Source organism: Pteropus alecto, unplaced genomic scaffold (genome assembly GCF_000325575.1).
Source record: "Pteropus alecto unplaced genomic scaffold, ASM32557v1 scaffold462, whole genome shotgun sequence".
Lineage (NCBI taxonomy): Eukaryota > Metazoa > Chordata > Mammalia > Chiroptera > Pteropodidae > Pteropus > Pteropus alecto.
In genome coordinates, this window is record NW_006431936.1 from 187,879 (window position 1) to 201,415 (window position 13,537).

The window sequence follows — 13,537 nt, forward strand, 5'->3', positions numbered from 1 at the left end:
CGATTCAAAATTAGTGTTTCAAAGTTAGCATGTTCAAAATTATCCTATTGATCTTCCTCCCAAACTGTCTGCAAACGTAGCTTTTAAGATCTTATTTAACAGCAATGTCACCTTTTCTGTTTTTTAGGCTACAATACTTGGAATCATGCTTGACTCTTCTATGACACTCACGACCCATGATAATCTTCAGGAAATTCTCTTGGTCCTAATTTCAAAATAAATCTTACGTCTTACTACTTCTTACTGCTAGTGCTCCTTTCTGGTGTGAGATATCATCACAATGGCCTGACTTGGTGAACTTGCTATTTATCTGGCCTCCTAGTTTCCATTCTTGCCTTCTCCAACAGAACAGTTAGAGCTATTCTGAAAGCTGTCAAATATTACCACTCTACTTGAAACTCACCAATTGCTCTCCATTTTACTCAGAAGAGAAGGCACTGTGCTGATAGTATCTTACAGGGACCCACGTAATTCATGCACCACCCATAATTGCTTATCTGACTGCATCTCCTATCTTATTCCACTTTAGTTACAGGAGTTACTTGAACATATTGGGCAGCACCCATCTAAATGCCTTTGCACTGGTTGTTCTTTCTGTGTTTTGCATTTCCCAGATATACATGGCTAAACTCATCTCCTCTTTTAAGTCTTTGATTAAGAGTCACCTCGATGAGGCCTATTCTTGACATCCTATTTAAAATTAAAACCCAACCTAAAACCCTATCTCGGGCATTCCCTACATCCCTTTTCCTGTTAATTTTTTTCCCCTTAGCCTTTATCATAAATTACTCATTTGTTTGTATTTATGTGTCTGTGTTTTCTGTGTAAATATAAGTGCCATAAGGAAAGAAATTCTTATTTTATTTGCCAATGTATCCAGAGAATGAATACTAAATGTATAGTTTAGTGTCCCTTTTTGTGTGTGTATGTCCTTAAGAAAACACTAATGTAGATACTAATGAGTCTAATATAACCAATAAAAATGTTGTATAATTACAAGTCCCTTAATTTTCATAGGGTTAGAGATTTCAAAATGTTCTATTTCTCTCCCTTTTCTGGAGCACCCCTGCAGGGTTCCTTAGTTAAAATAAAAAAATAAATTTCGCTTTCAAGGCCCTTTAAAACAAAGTACAAGTTAAATGGAATAATCAGATGGAGAAAAGAGTGAGATTAGTAGCAACAGATATGTGGTTGTGTGACACAAAATGTTTAAAACTAGCTAAAGATAATGCAATAAAAAATTTGATACACATTGTCTGCTGTTCACTGGTTGCAGTCTCAGAGCCATAGAAAGGAAGCACATATTTCTAAGATGCTAATTTCTAGTAAGTTAAACTGTATATTGCTGGCCAAAGGAAAAAAAACACAAAATAAAACTAGTATGATTTATTTTCATTTAGGGTCCAAAAAAGAAAGAAGGAAAGAAAAGAAAACACCAATGTATTTCATACATTGAAATATTTCTTGAAAACATTACTTTTCATGTCTTATTATCTTTTACCACACAGATGTATTTTGATTTCAACTATTGTGGCAAATTTAAATTGCTTATAATTTTGATATATTAATCTGCAACTATTTAATAAATGTATTTTAACATAGAAATGACTAGATCAATGTCTATTAAAATTTTTTTAAGCGGCTTAATCTATATTTCCAAAGTCCAAAAGTTGTACTGACTTACATTCTAACTAACAGTGAGGGAGGCAGCTTTCTCCAGTTTAAGAATATTCAGCTCGGCTACTGAGAATTTGTTGTGCCTAAACACTTTTAGCTTCAGTCCCCTCATTTGTAAAGAATGATCGTGTTTCTATCATTAGACTTTTGTGATGATTAGTCGAAAGAGTCAACTTACTAAGTTGCTGGCATAGAGTAAACACTCAATAGATGTCAAGTATTATTTAAATTTATATTGCCATTTTTATTATTAAATTTTTCATTTTCATCCTTCCTAACCAAGAATTTGTTATATTTTTTTCTAAATTCGATATGCAGTTATCTCTTGTTAATTTTTATTTGTTTGATGTTTATTAAGGTAAACCTTTTAATATTTATGAACCTGTTATTTCCCTTTCTTTTTAAAAATAATTTTCTTATAGTCTTTGCTCATTTTTCTTTTGAAGTTTTCTTTACTTAATGATTTGTAAATACTTTTTTCTGTATTGAGGATATTAAGCCTTTATCAACAGGTCTACAAAAGCAACACTGGAAATTTGTGTGGATTAGGAAAAAAGTACCTCCATTTTAGCAGATCCAGGCCTGGTCAGGATGTATTGTTTGTTGGATGGGTGAAGCACAGTCTGGACATCAGCCCCCACAAACCCTTTAGACAGTAGGCCTTGAAGAGTTAAAGTCTACAGAACTCTATGTAGCGACTTTGAGTATCGCAAGATTGGAAATAGTCAACCAGTTTGTAGCTGGATTTTAATATTATTGTGATGCTTTCTCAAATACAAAGTTTTTAAATTTTTCCTAAATATTTTTTGTTTCTCTATATTTTTTACTTTCTGATTTTTTATATTGTTGACTTTATATTTAGTGAATTAATCAGGGTTCTACAGAGAATGAGAGAGAGACGAGGAAGAGGAGAGGGAGATTGATTTATTATAAGGAATGTCCCACGCGATTCAGAGAATGGCAAGTTTGGAATCTGCAGTGTGGCTTGCCAGGCTGTAGTCCCAGAAATTTTATGGTGCAGATGAAGTCAAAGACTTCCAGTGGAGCATTCCTTCTTGCTTGGAAAAGATGGTCTTTTTGTTTTACTCGGGCCTTCAACTGGTTGGATAAGGCCCACGCGCAATGTGGAGGGCAACCAGCTTTATTTAAAGTTCACCAATTTAAATGTTTATCTCATCCAAAACCACTCTCCATGTTGACACATAAAATTAAATCATCACATTTAGTAAATTCTTCTCTACCTCCACATCACATATTCACTTCTGTTGGTTGCCATTAACTTCTCTAAAATTCTTGGCTATACATAACACATACCTGCCTAATGACTCTGTATCAAAAACAAATGACACTAATGCATATAGCCTACTTCTGCACTCTTTAGTAATTCTGTGTGTTTTAAATAGAGAAACGGAACCTTAGAAATGTTTAGTGATTTCTTTTAAGTGAAATACAATTATTTAATGCTGAGTAGAACTTGAGATCTTTTACTACTTTCAGATGTTGTCTTAGAAGTAAAATCCCTTGTAAATTGGGTTGTGCTTATATATCTAATATGGAATTGAATGTTATGTAAATAGTTGTAAGTGTGATTACCATTCATCAGAACATTCTAGGATATTTGTAATCAGCATACGATCAATAGCAGAAGTCTAAATTAACTTCAAATAATTTTGAGAAGTAAGTAGAATAATAATTATAGATGATGTACAAAGTGATCCAGACACCAGGAGATTTCATTATACATAACCATGTGAATCTGGAGAAAGTGAATATTTTGGCACATATAAATCCGATGCTGCTGGTAGGAGTAAGCTTTCTCCAAAATGTTACTCTTGTTCAAAGTTACATTAAATAATGTGCAGTGTTGGCATATTTTCAGTATATTTTTATAATGTAATTTGTTAATTTGATTATTTAAAGAAAAAGAACATTTTGCACTCATTAACTGGGTAATGATACATATTTTGTTTGAATTACTAAAATAATCACAGGTATTTTAATATAATCTGACAGATCTTTAAAATTTTTCTTCATTTGTAATTGGGGGAAATAAACAAGATTCATTACCACAAATTTCCATTAACATATGGTTTACTCCCCAGTCTCTGTTGTGGTAATTGGCCATGAATGACCATCTTTAAGGGTTTCTTAATTTGTTAGGAGAGAAGACATAGATATTTATATATGAAGTCCAAAGAAGACTCAAATCTGAAGTTCTCTAGCTTAATAAAGGGATGCTTTTCCTGAATTATTTTTTAAAAGAGAGGAGAAAAAGATGATTAAATTTTCCCAGGAATACAAATATTCATGTTTCCAAGAGTTTTATTCAAGTACTGTAGATTCGAAATACAAAGTGAAGAATCTGCAGGGTCAGCACAAGTATCAATTCCAGGTTAGTAAAGAGCCTTTGATACATCTTTAGTGACTATATGTCTGAAAATGCAAGTAAAATAAAGACTAATTTATTCTATTATTTTGTATATCAAGTCACTGAAGTAAAACATATTAACTTGTCAGTTACAATTAAATTTTGTAATTTTTGTATTTAAGTAGCATTTGTAGGTGTACAAAATTAAGCTCGTTTTTTTGATTACAAATTCAACATTTGTTTAGTAATCTTTAAAAAGCCTTTGCATATCATAGTTCTTTGAAATTACATCCCTATACAAGTCTACTTTGTTCCACTTTTTTGACATACATTTTAAGCGATTTATTGATACTAATTTACATACAATAAATTTCACTCAATTTAAGTGTACAAATCAATAATTTTTAGTATATTTACAGAGTTATAAAACAGTTATATCTAAATTTAGAACATCTTTGATTCAATAGCAAGTTAAATGTTTTTTTAAAAATTTTGTTTCCTGAGTTTTTAATTTGATTATTTCAACTTTCCATTAACTTAATCTGTATAAAACACTAAGTTAAACACAGTTATGTTTCACTTTTACATGTGAAATTTTTCATGGTCATAGAGAGAAAAAAGAAACAATAAAAATACAGCCATCGTAGTCTGTAATATATATGCTAGGATAAGCGTCAGGGTAATCTAGCTAAGTTTATGTAGAGTTTCTGAATTGTGATTGTATCCATTTTGAAAGCAGTGGCATTTAACGACAGATTTATAATCCTAGTCTAAAAAGGGGTGGCATCTATAAAAAAAAAAAAAAAAGGCATTGTAATTAAATCTTTTAATATAAGGTATTTATGAAAATTCAAGAAGATCAAAGTAAATTTTGACTCTTATTATCCTGACGAAAACCTAGTTGTGGTGTGTGATTTTTTTAGTGGACTAAAACAGATACAATAAATGTTTATTTCTATTGATTTAATAATTCTACCACTATACCATTCACATCTTTAGAATATTTCAGATCTAAAATCTGTTAATTTAATTCCCTTTAAAAACCTTATAAAACCATTATTTCATGTTGTAGTTTCCACTTTTATAAAGGGTCAGTATAATAAAAGCTCATATGAATGATAGTTTGCATATTTTGTGCAATTGTTCATGAATAATACTTTCAATGTCTTTTCAAAAAGAGTTATATGATATCTTCGTCTTAGTGAGGAGAATGAGGAACTAGTTTATTTCTGGTGATAAACTAATAATGAGACCCAGACATCTCATTCTACTTCCTCTGGAGGCTCAGAGCTAGATTTTTAAATTGAATGCTGAATTTCTCAGTCATTCCTGTATAATTGTGAGCCCCTTCCCCCGAAATTATTGTGTAGATTTTATGTTCCTTCTGGTCCTTATTGAGAGGTCCTGAAAAATATCTCTTTCACTGAAAGCCATCCTAAAACCCTCTTAGAAGTGGTCAGTTTATAAATAATAAATCTACAAATGAGTAGATCATTGGCTTTTTAATCTCAAACTCAATTGATTAAAAAATGACAAGAGTGATAATAAACGATTGATTTCCCTTTATACTGTTTGGTTTTTATACTGAATTAAGTGAGATGGAAATCTGTCTTGGTGTTATTCGGATATGGTTTGAGTGAGTAAGTGTGTGAATAAGCAAGTGAGTAAGGAAGGAGAAGATGGCCTGACTACTGCCTAAAACTGTCCCGGAAGAAAGCAAGATTGTCAAGATTCCAAAGTGAGCTTTATGGAAATGGATGTATGATGATAAATTCACTAAAAGTCATAATTGAGTTTTACACTTAAAATAGGTGAATTTTACAGTAGTTAAATTATATATTAACAAAGTGGGTTATATATATATATATAAAAAAAAAGATTCCCAGTAGGCTTAACATGAGAGAAACCTCAACTCTATTGCTCTTTAGGATACAATATCTTGAGCTAAACATTAGTTGGAGAATAAGATACAATTATCCTGAACTAAACTTTCCTTATAATTCATTTGATCAAAAGCATTATAACAAATCTTATACCACAAGATTTTCTGAGAAAGTTTTTTTACTTTTAAAACAAAAGTAAAATAAAAAATAAATTAAAAAAATAAACAGCAAAAAAACTTGATTGCACTTGAAAAAAAGTGAAATATATTTTCATTATAATAAATAAAAAGCACAACAATCATAAAGAAATAAATTAACAATATACTACTCTACATCCCTGTTAGCATAGTTAATTATCAGTCTATACTCTTTTCTTCTCCATATCTAGAATTTGCTGATTATAGCCCATATTTCTGGGCTTTTGAAATATTTTATAAGTGAACTCCGTCAGATCTGTGTTATCTGTAAATCTGTTAATTATGTCTTATCCAGGTTGTTGATGAAGAGCAAGGTTGGTGAAAGGGTCCTGTGGCCTGCAACTAGAGGCTATTCTCTCTGATAGCATAGATGAATGCTTTAGATTAAAACTATATGTAGCTGTGCTGTTTTTTAGAGCAAATTTTCCTCAAAGACATTATCTGAGAATATGATAAATGCCATTCTACGACTCACATACAATCCAATAATGTCATTCCCCCCAAATTACTAAAAAACATATGTTAACTATGTTAACTTGAGTTCATGATCTGGGATCTATCTTCTATTTATACATCATCCCAATATATTTTACACTCAGAACATGCTTTTTTTTTTTTTTAGTTTAAAGCAATCTTTCTCTTTTTTACTTTGTTATCAAAGAATGAAATTTACTTCTCTTGGCTTCAGGAGAGAGACATGTTGATTGGTATTCAAATTCATGCCATACAACCAAAAATGCTTTTGCTAGATTGTCTCTTGTGTTTCTGTGGGTAAATGGAGAGAAAGAAGGGGAGTGAGAGAGACTTGATAATGTGTATGCAATTGCCTTTGTTTTACAAGATGACATTGTTTTTTAACTGGGCATTAATTTAAAGTCTTAGGTCTAATGCTTAAAAGCAATCACCCATTGCGTGATGACATTGACACAGATGGAGAGAACATAATATCATTTAGAAAATCTTTATATTATCAATAGTCCTAAGGATTTTTGGTTCATATTCTATACTTGAGTCCACATTTTCCATGGACAAAGATTAGGCAAGTGAGAAAGAGAATGTTCCTACAATTCTCACCTATGCTGGAGTCTCCCCAGATATTCAACCGTCCATAACAAAACAAAGAAGACTGGAAAAGGTAAATATACATGTTCGTATTGACTTGGTTTGAATATTCCATATACTGTATTTTAGATGATCTCCTACAAATTAAAAAGTACATTCAGATAACACATAGTGGATCACTTTTATGTGCCTGGCAATTGGCACTTACGTCTCTTTTCTTTATGTAGATTCAGAACAAAATCTGAAACCTGAGATAATGGACCTGCAGAATTATTCCTTGGTGTCAGAATTTGTGTTGCATGGACTCTGTACTTCACAGTATCTTCAGAATTTTTTCTTTATATTCTTCTCTGGGATCTACGTGGCCACCATACTGGGTAATTTCATCATTATTCTTACTGTAACTTCTGACCCCCGTTTGCACACTTCTCCTATGTACTTCCTGCTGGGGAATCTATCTTTCCTGGACATATGGCTGGTCTCATTTGCCACCCCTAAGATGATCAAGGATTTTCTTAGTGATAGAAAACTCATCTCCTTTGGAGGATGTATGGCTCAAATCTTCTTCTTACACTTTATTGGTGGGGCTGAGATGGTACTTCTGGTTTCCATGGCTTATGATAGATATGTGGCCATATGCAAACCCTTGCATTATATGACTGTGATGAGTCGGCAGACTTGCATCCGGCTGGTGTTTATTTCATGGGTCATTGGATTTGTACACTCCATCAGTCAAATAGCTTTTACTGTTAATTTACCTTACTGTGGCCCCAATGAGGTGGACAGCTTCTTCTGTGATCTTCCTCTTGTGATCAAGCTTGCTTGCATGGACACCTACGTCTTAGGTATCCTTATGATCTCAGACAGCGGGTTGCTTTCCATGAGCTGTTTTCTGCTCCTCTTCATCTCATACACTGTTATCCTCATCGCTCTGCAAAAGCATGCTGCTGGTGGAGTAGCCAAAGCACTCTCTACTTGCTCCGCACATATCATGGTAGTCACGCTCTTCTTCGGACCCTGCATTTTCATTTATGTGTGGCCTTTCAGTCGGTTCTCTGTGGACAAGCTCCTCTCTGTGTTTTACACCATTTTTACTCCACTCTTAAACCCCCTTATCTACACATTGAGAAATAAAGAGATGAAAACATCTATGAAGAAACTGTGGAACCGATGTGTGACTTTTCAATGACTTTCAGCTTTCCATAATGCTTCATGTGCTTAAACGTTAAGGAGATATCATTTTTTAATATGACTTTGCTTGAAGATTCCATTCTGACACTATATTGGAATAATTTGTATTGTGTCATATTGCAGAGAAATAATTATTGATTTCAATAAAAATTAAATATGTAATTTTATTATATATATTCAACCCCACAATACACTTTGGAATTAACCTTGCAATTTTTTTTGTTTTAAAAAAACAGATTTCTCTTATGAATTTATTTTGTCGAAAATATTGATACAAAAATGAATTTTCATTTCCTAATTATAGTAAGAGCTGTCAGTTCATAGGCAGTAAGACATGAGACATTTGGTACAGGGAATCTAACCTGAGAGTAAATAATGCCCTGTGAATCTTTGTCCTGGTTTTGAAAGCCCGAGAGGAGAAAAAACAAACTATCTAACAAACAAAAAAAACACCATTTCAAGATCCTATTGATTTAAAAAGTATACTTTTTCTTGTGATTGTGCATCATGTTTAATCTTTTTATTTGAAAAATGAATGTTTGTCAGTGATATTAAATTACAGAAGTTAATTTTAACATGGGAAAATCAATATTTTATGGCTAAATATTCCATGGTATAAACATAAGCTATAGTGTTACTGTTTAATATGCATTGGATTATTAAATTAATAAATTTTCACCAACAGCAGATTTTATTTTATTTTTTATTTTATTTTTTTTAGGTGAGGCAACCCTTAGTTGACCTCATAGATTGCAAGGACCTTGTCAGTTTACGATCCCTTGTTTTTTTATTTTTTATGCCTACAGCACCTGGTCTTCCTAGGTGGTCTCCCTACCCTGCTTAGCTTCTGAGATCAGACGGGATCTGGCTTGTTCAGGGTAGCATGGCTATAGACCAGAGCAGATTTTAAACAAACACTATATTTTACTGAATTGATTCTGTCCTTTGGGGAATCATCTCTTAGGAAGTGTGCTTGAATACCACAGATTTAGATCTTATACTTAGTTTTTAAATGTCTTTGGATCCTAAAAATATAATCATAAACAAGAGTTAGATTTTATATTAACGAAACTAATGCTCAAGGAATTCAAGCAATTTTCTTCTATGTTGATTCTGAAACATCAAACCAAAGGATAGGAATGGATAATGACTGAATTACTTGAGTAACGATGAAACTTTCAATAATTTTGGAAATTGTATTCAATCAGGAAAAGCATGCTCCTGGGTACTTCTGACTTCCCTTATGACTGCAGTCCCACACATATGCATAAACATCAAAAGAACATAGAAGGAAAACAACTTCTGGCTTAGGATATTTTCTCAAGAGTCCCCTTGCTTGCTGTTGCGATAATACTGTACTTTGATTTGACAGACTTTGGACGTAGTAAATTTTTATGATCATTCACACTCATATATGTGAACATTAAAAGAGCCTAAAAGGAAATTCAGATCTGATTTAGGATTTTTTTTTTATTAACGTAATACTGATGGTTGACTTTATAGACTTTAGACATAGTCATTTTAATCATCAAAATATAACAAATACTATTTATACAGGTGTATATTCAGTTAATTAATGTTTGTCAAGCACCTGCTACATTTCAGATTCCATGCGCTGAGCTAGGAGTGGAGAAAAAGTATTTAAGAACACATATTCCCAGTTTAGTGGAATAAAAGCATGTATAGAGACAAAATACACTCTGAAGTGAGAGTTATGATAGAAATAAACATGATATGCTCTGAGACTATGTAGGAGGAAAACCTAATCCAGTTCTAATGGTTAGGAAAGATTTCCTTTATTACTTCAAATTTTCTCTGATTTCCTAGGATTCTGTATTGTCTTATTCACACACACACACACACACACACACACACCATGGTATGTTTAGCATAGAACAAGTCACATAGTAAATGCCCCCAAAGTTGTTAGATTCCACAAGGTGTTCCTGACTTTTAAGAACTATCCAGTAGCTCATGTTCCATTTCTAATTTCTGCTCAACACTCCATCTTACTTTGGTCAGATCTATGAAGATGGCTGTGGACCAACTGCACTATAAGTTTAGGTGCAGAAATCCTGGGGTTTAGTTGTCTGGATGGAATAGAAATGGCTGCTTGATGTATTAGTAAAACCTGAGTGAGAGGACTCACCAGTTTCTGTTTTCCACAAACTGCAGGCTTTTGCAGGAAATTTGCCATCATCATTTCAATAGGAATCCACAGAGTCTGAATAAAGTAAATTCTTTGAATTTGAGGAAGCATTTATAAAATTCATTTTCCTATTTTGAAATAAGATAAGTTAAATACAGAATACAGAGTTTCTCGAAGTGTAATTTGAAGACTGCCTATATTAAAATTATCTGGGATACTTTTATTTATTATATTTTTATTAAATTTGTTGGTGTGATATTGGTTAATAAAATTATCTAGGTTTCAAGTGTACAATTCGATAATACATCATCTGTATATCACATAATATTCACCATCCAAAGTCAAATTTCCTTCCGTCACCATATCTTTGACCCCTTTTACCCTTATCTACCTTTCCCTCTACCCTGCTTCCCTCTTGTAACCACTAAAATGTTGTCTGTGTCTATGAGTCTCTTTCAGATTTATATCCCACTTATAAGTGAAATCATATGTTTCTCAACTTTTTCTGTCTGACATTTCTCTTAGCACAAAAATCTCAAGATCCATCCGTATTGTCGCAAATGGTAGTATTTCATCTCTTCTTATGGTTGGGTAATAATCCATTGTATATAAGTACCACATCTTCTTTATCTAATCATCTATCGTAGGGCACTTCGATTTTTTTCATGTCTTGGCCACTGTGAACAAAGCTGCTATGAACAATAGGGTGCATAGATCTTTACAGATAAATGCTTTCAAAATTTTGGGGTAAATACCCAGAAGAGAGATTGCTGGGTCATAAGGTAATTCCATTCTTAACTTTTTGAGGAACCTCCATACTGTTTTCCATAGTGGCTGTACCGATTTATATTTCCTCTAGTAGTGTATAAAGGTTTCTTTTTCCCCACAACCTCTCCAACACTTGTTATTACACTTTCTGTTGATGATAAGCATTCTAACAGGTGTGAGGTAGTATCTCATTGTGATTTTGATTTGCATTTCCCTAATCACTAGTGAAGTTGAGCATCTTTTCATGTCTGTTGGCCATTTGTATGTTTTCTTGGGAGGAGTGTCTGTTCAGGACCTCTGTCCATTTTTTTCAATTGGATTATTTGGGGGTTTTTTGTTTTATTATTGAGTTGTATGAGTTTTTTTGTATATTTTGGATATTAATCTCTTATCAGAAGTGTTATTTACAAATATCTTCTCCCATTCAGTTAATTGCCTTTGTTTTGTTGATGGTTTCTTTAGCTGTGCAGAAGCTTTTTAGTTTGATGTAGTCCCGTCCATTTATTTTTACTTTTACTTCCCTTTATTTGAGGTCAAATTCTTAAAATTCTGTCTAAATCCAGGGTCCATGAGTTTAGCATCTATGTTTTCTTCTATGTAATTTATTGTTTCAGGTCTTATATTAGGGCTTTGATGCATTTTGAATTAATTTTTGTGCATGGTGACAAGATAGCAGTATAGTTTCATTCTTTGCAAGTATGGTGAACAATTTCTGAGTATTTTTATATACGCAGAAGGAATCCTCTTTTGATATGTCTGTTTTCTTGAGAATATCTATAGATCTTTACTTATATTTCTATTTAGACATGTATCATTTAGTCTGTAGCGTTTAATATTTATGTTTCCTTATATTTTACTTTTCCTAAAAATACTGATTTTATAGTATGTACTTTTTATCTTCTCCTTTTACTATAAATTGTTGAACAGATTTTTTAAACATCACTTTTTCCATATATCATTGTTCAGTGGGAAATGTCTAGCATCAATACAGAGCCTTTGTAAATTATTCTGTAGTGAAAATTAACTGGATTATGTCTTTATGATTAATTGCCTCAATCTTGCTGAATTTTGATTCTCAATTACCTACTCTCTTGGTACTACTGATATTAAAGTATTGACTGAGAATTCAAATATAGACCTCTCTGATTCCATATTCTATGTCTATAAAGTCACATGATTTATAGTTGTTTGCATTATGAACTGAATTCATAATTATCTGTTCGCTATGGAGATTCTGAATTTACTGACAACAGTGGTGGTACATCCAGAAATGTTTTGATGTTTCTTGTGAGAGCTCTGACAAAATTTGATCTGTTCTTGCTTCTGTAATATCACTCAAAGTGTTTTCAAAGTCTCAGTGAAAAACTTATAATATCTTTCTAAGTATAGGAAAAGAAAACAACTCTGAAATATCTCTCTCCTAATTATTACCACATTGATCAGAGAAGACATATAAGCCTCTTGCATTCATTCAACACATTTCTATGAAGTCAGCAATTCATTTTATTTCAGGCATTTTAAAAAGTGTTAGAAGTGTAAAGATAATAAAGACAGACCCTCAGTCTTCAATGAATTTACCTAATATTTTTAGCTCTGTCTCAGCTGCACAAATTAGTTCCTGAAATTGATTCTATAATTCACTGACTAAAAAAGCTATAAAAATAAAAATACTCCATAGTCTATTTATATTTAACTTTCACATTTTATTTGTGCCTAATTCTTTCTAAATTTGACTGTCAATTTAATTTTCCTAACTTTGATTAAAAAAAATCTCAGCAAGCAATAAAGAAGCCTCTGACTATTTTTTTATATTTTTTATTTTATTTTATTTTTTCAAGTTTTTCTAAATTTATTTTATTTTATTTTATTCTTAAATTTTTAATTGTTTATTGAGGTAACATTGTTTAATACAATTATGTAATTTTCAGGTGTACATTATCATTTGACATTTGTATATTCCATTGTGTGTTTACCACCCAAAGTCCAGTTTCCTTCAGCTACCATATATTTGATCCCCTTTAACCACTTCACCCTCCCCCTAAACCCTATATTTGATCCTCTTTCCCCCATTTACCTCCCCGCTCCTCACCAACCCCACTAGTAACCACTAGTCTATAGTCCTCTGGTAACCACTAACCCATAGCCTATATTCATGAGTCTCTGTTTGTCCTGCTCATTTGTTGCTTTTAGGTTTATATTCCACGTATAAGTGATATCATGTGATTTTCAGCTTTTTCTGTCT

The 13,537-nt window shown here is 32.3% G+C and overlaps 1 protein-coding gene across 1 annotated transcript; it reads left to right on the forward strand.

The window, feature by feature from the left end:
- The first annotated feature begins 7,440 nt into the window (after window positions 1-7,440).
- LOC102883538 (olfactory receptor 4K14) lies at window positions 7,441-8,376 on the forward strand. Its single transcript, XM_006906921.1, has one exon. It carries the CDS (start codon window positions 7,444-7,446, stop codon window positions 8,374-8,376), a length of 933 nt encoding a protein of 310 aa, XP_006906983.1. The 5' UTR covers window positions 7,441-7,443.
- Window positions 8,377-13,537: the final 5,161 nt, after the last annotated feature.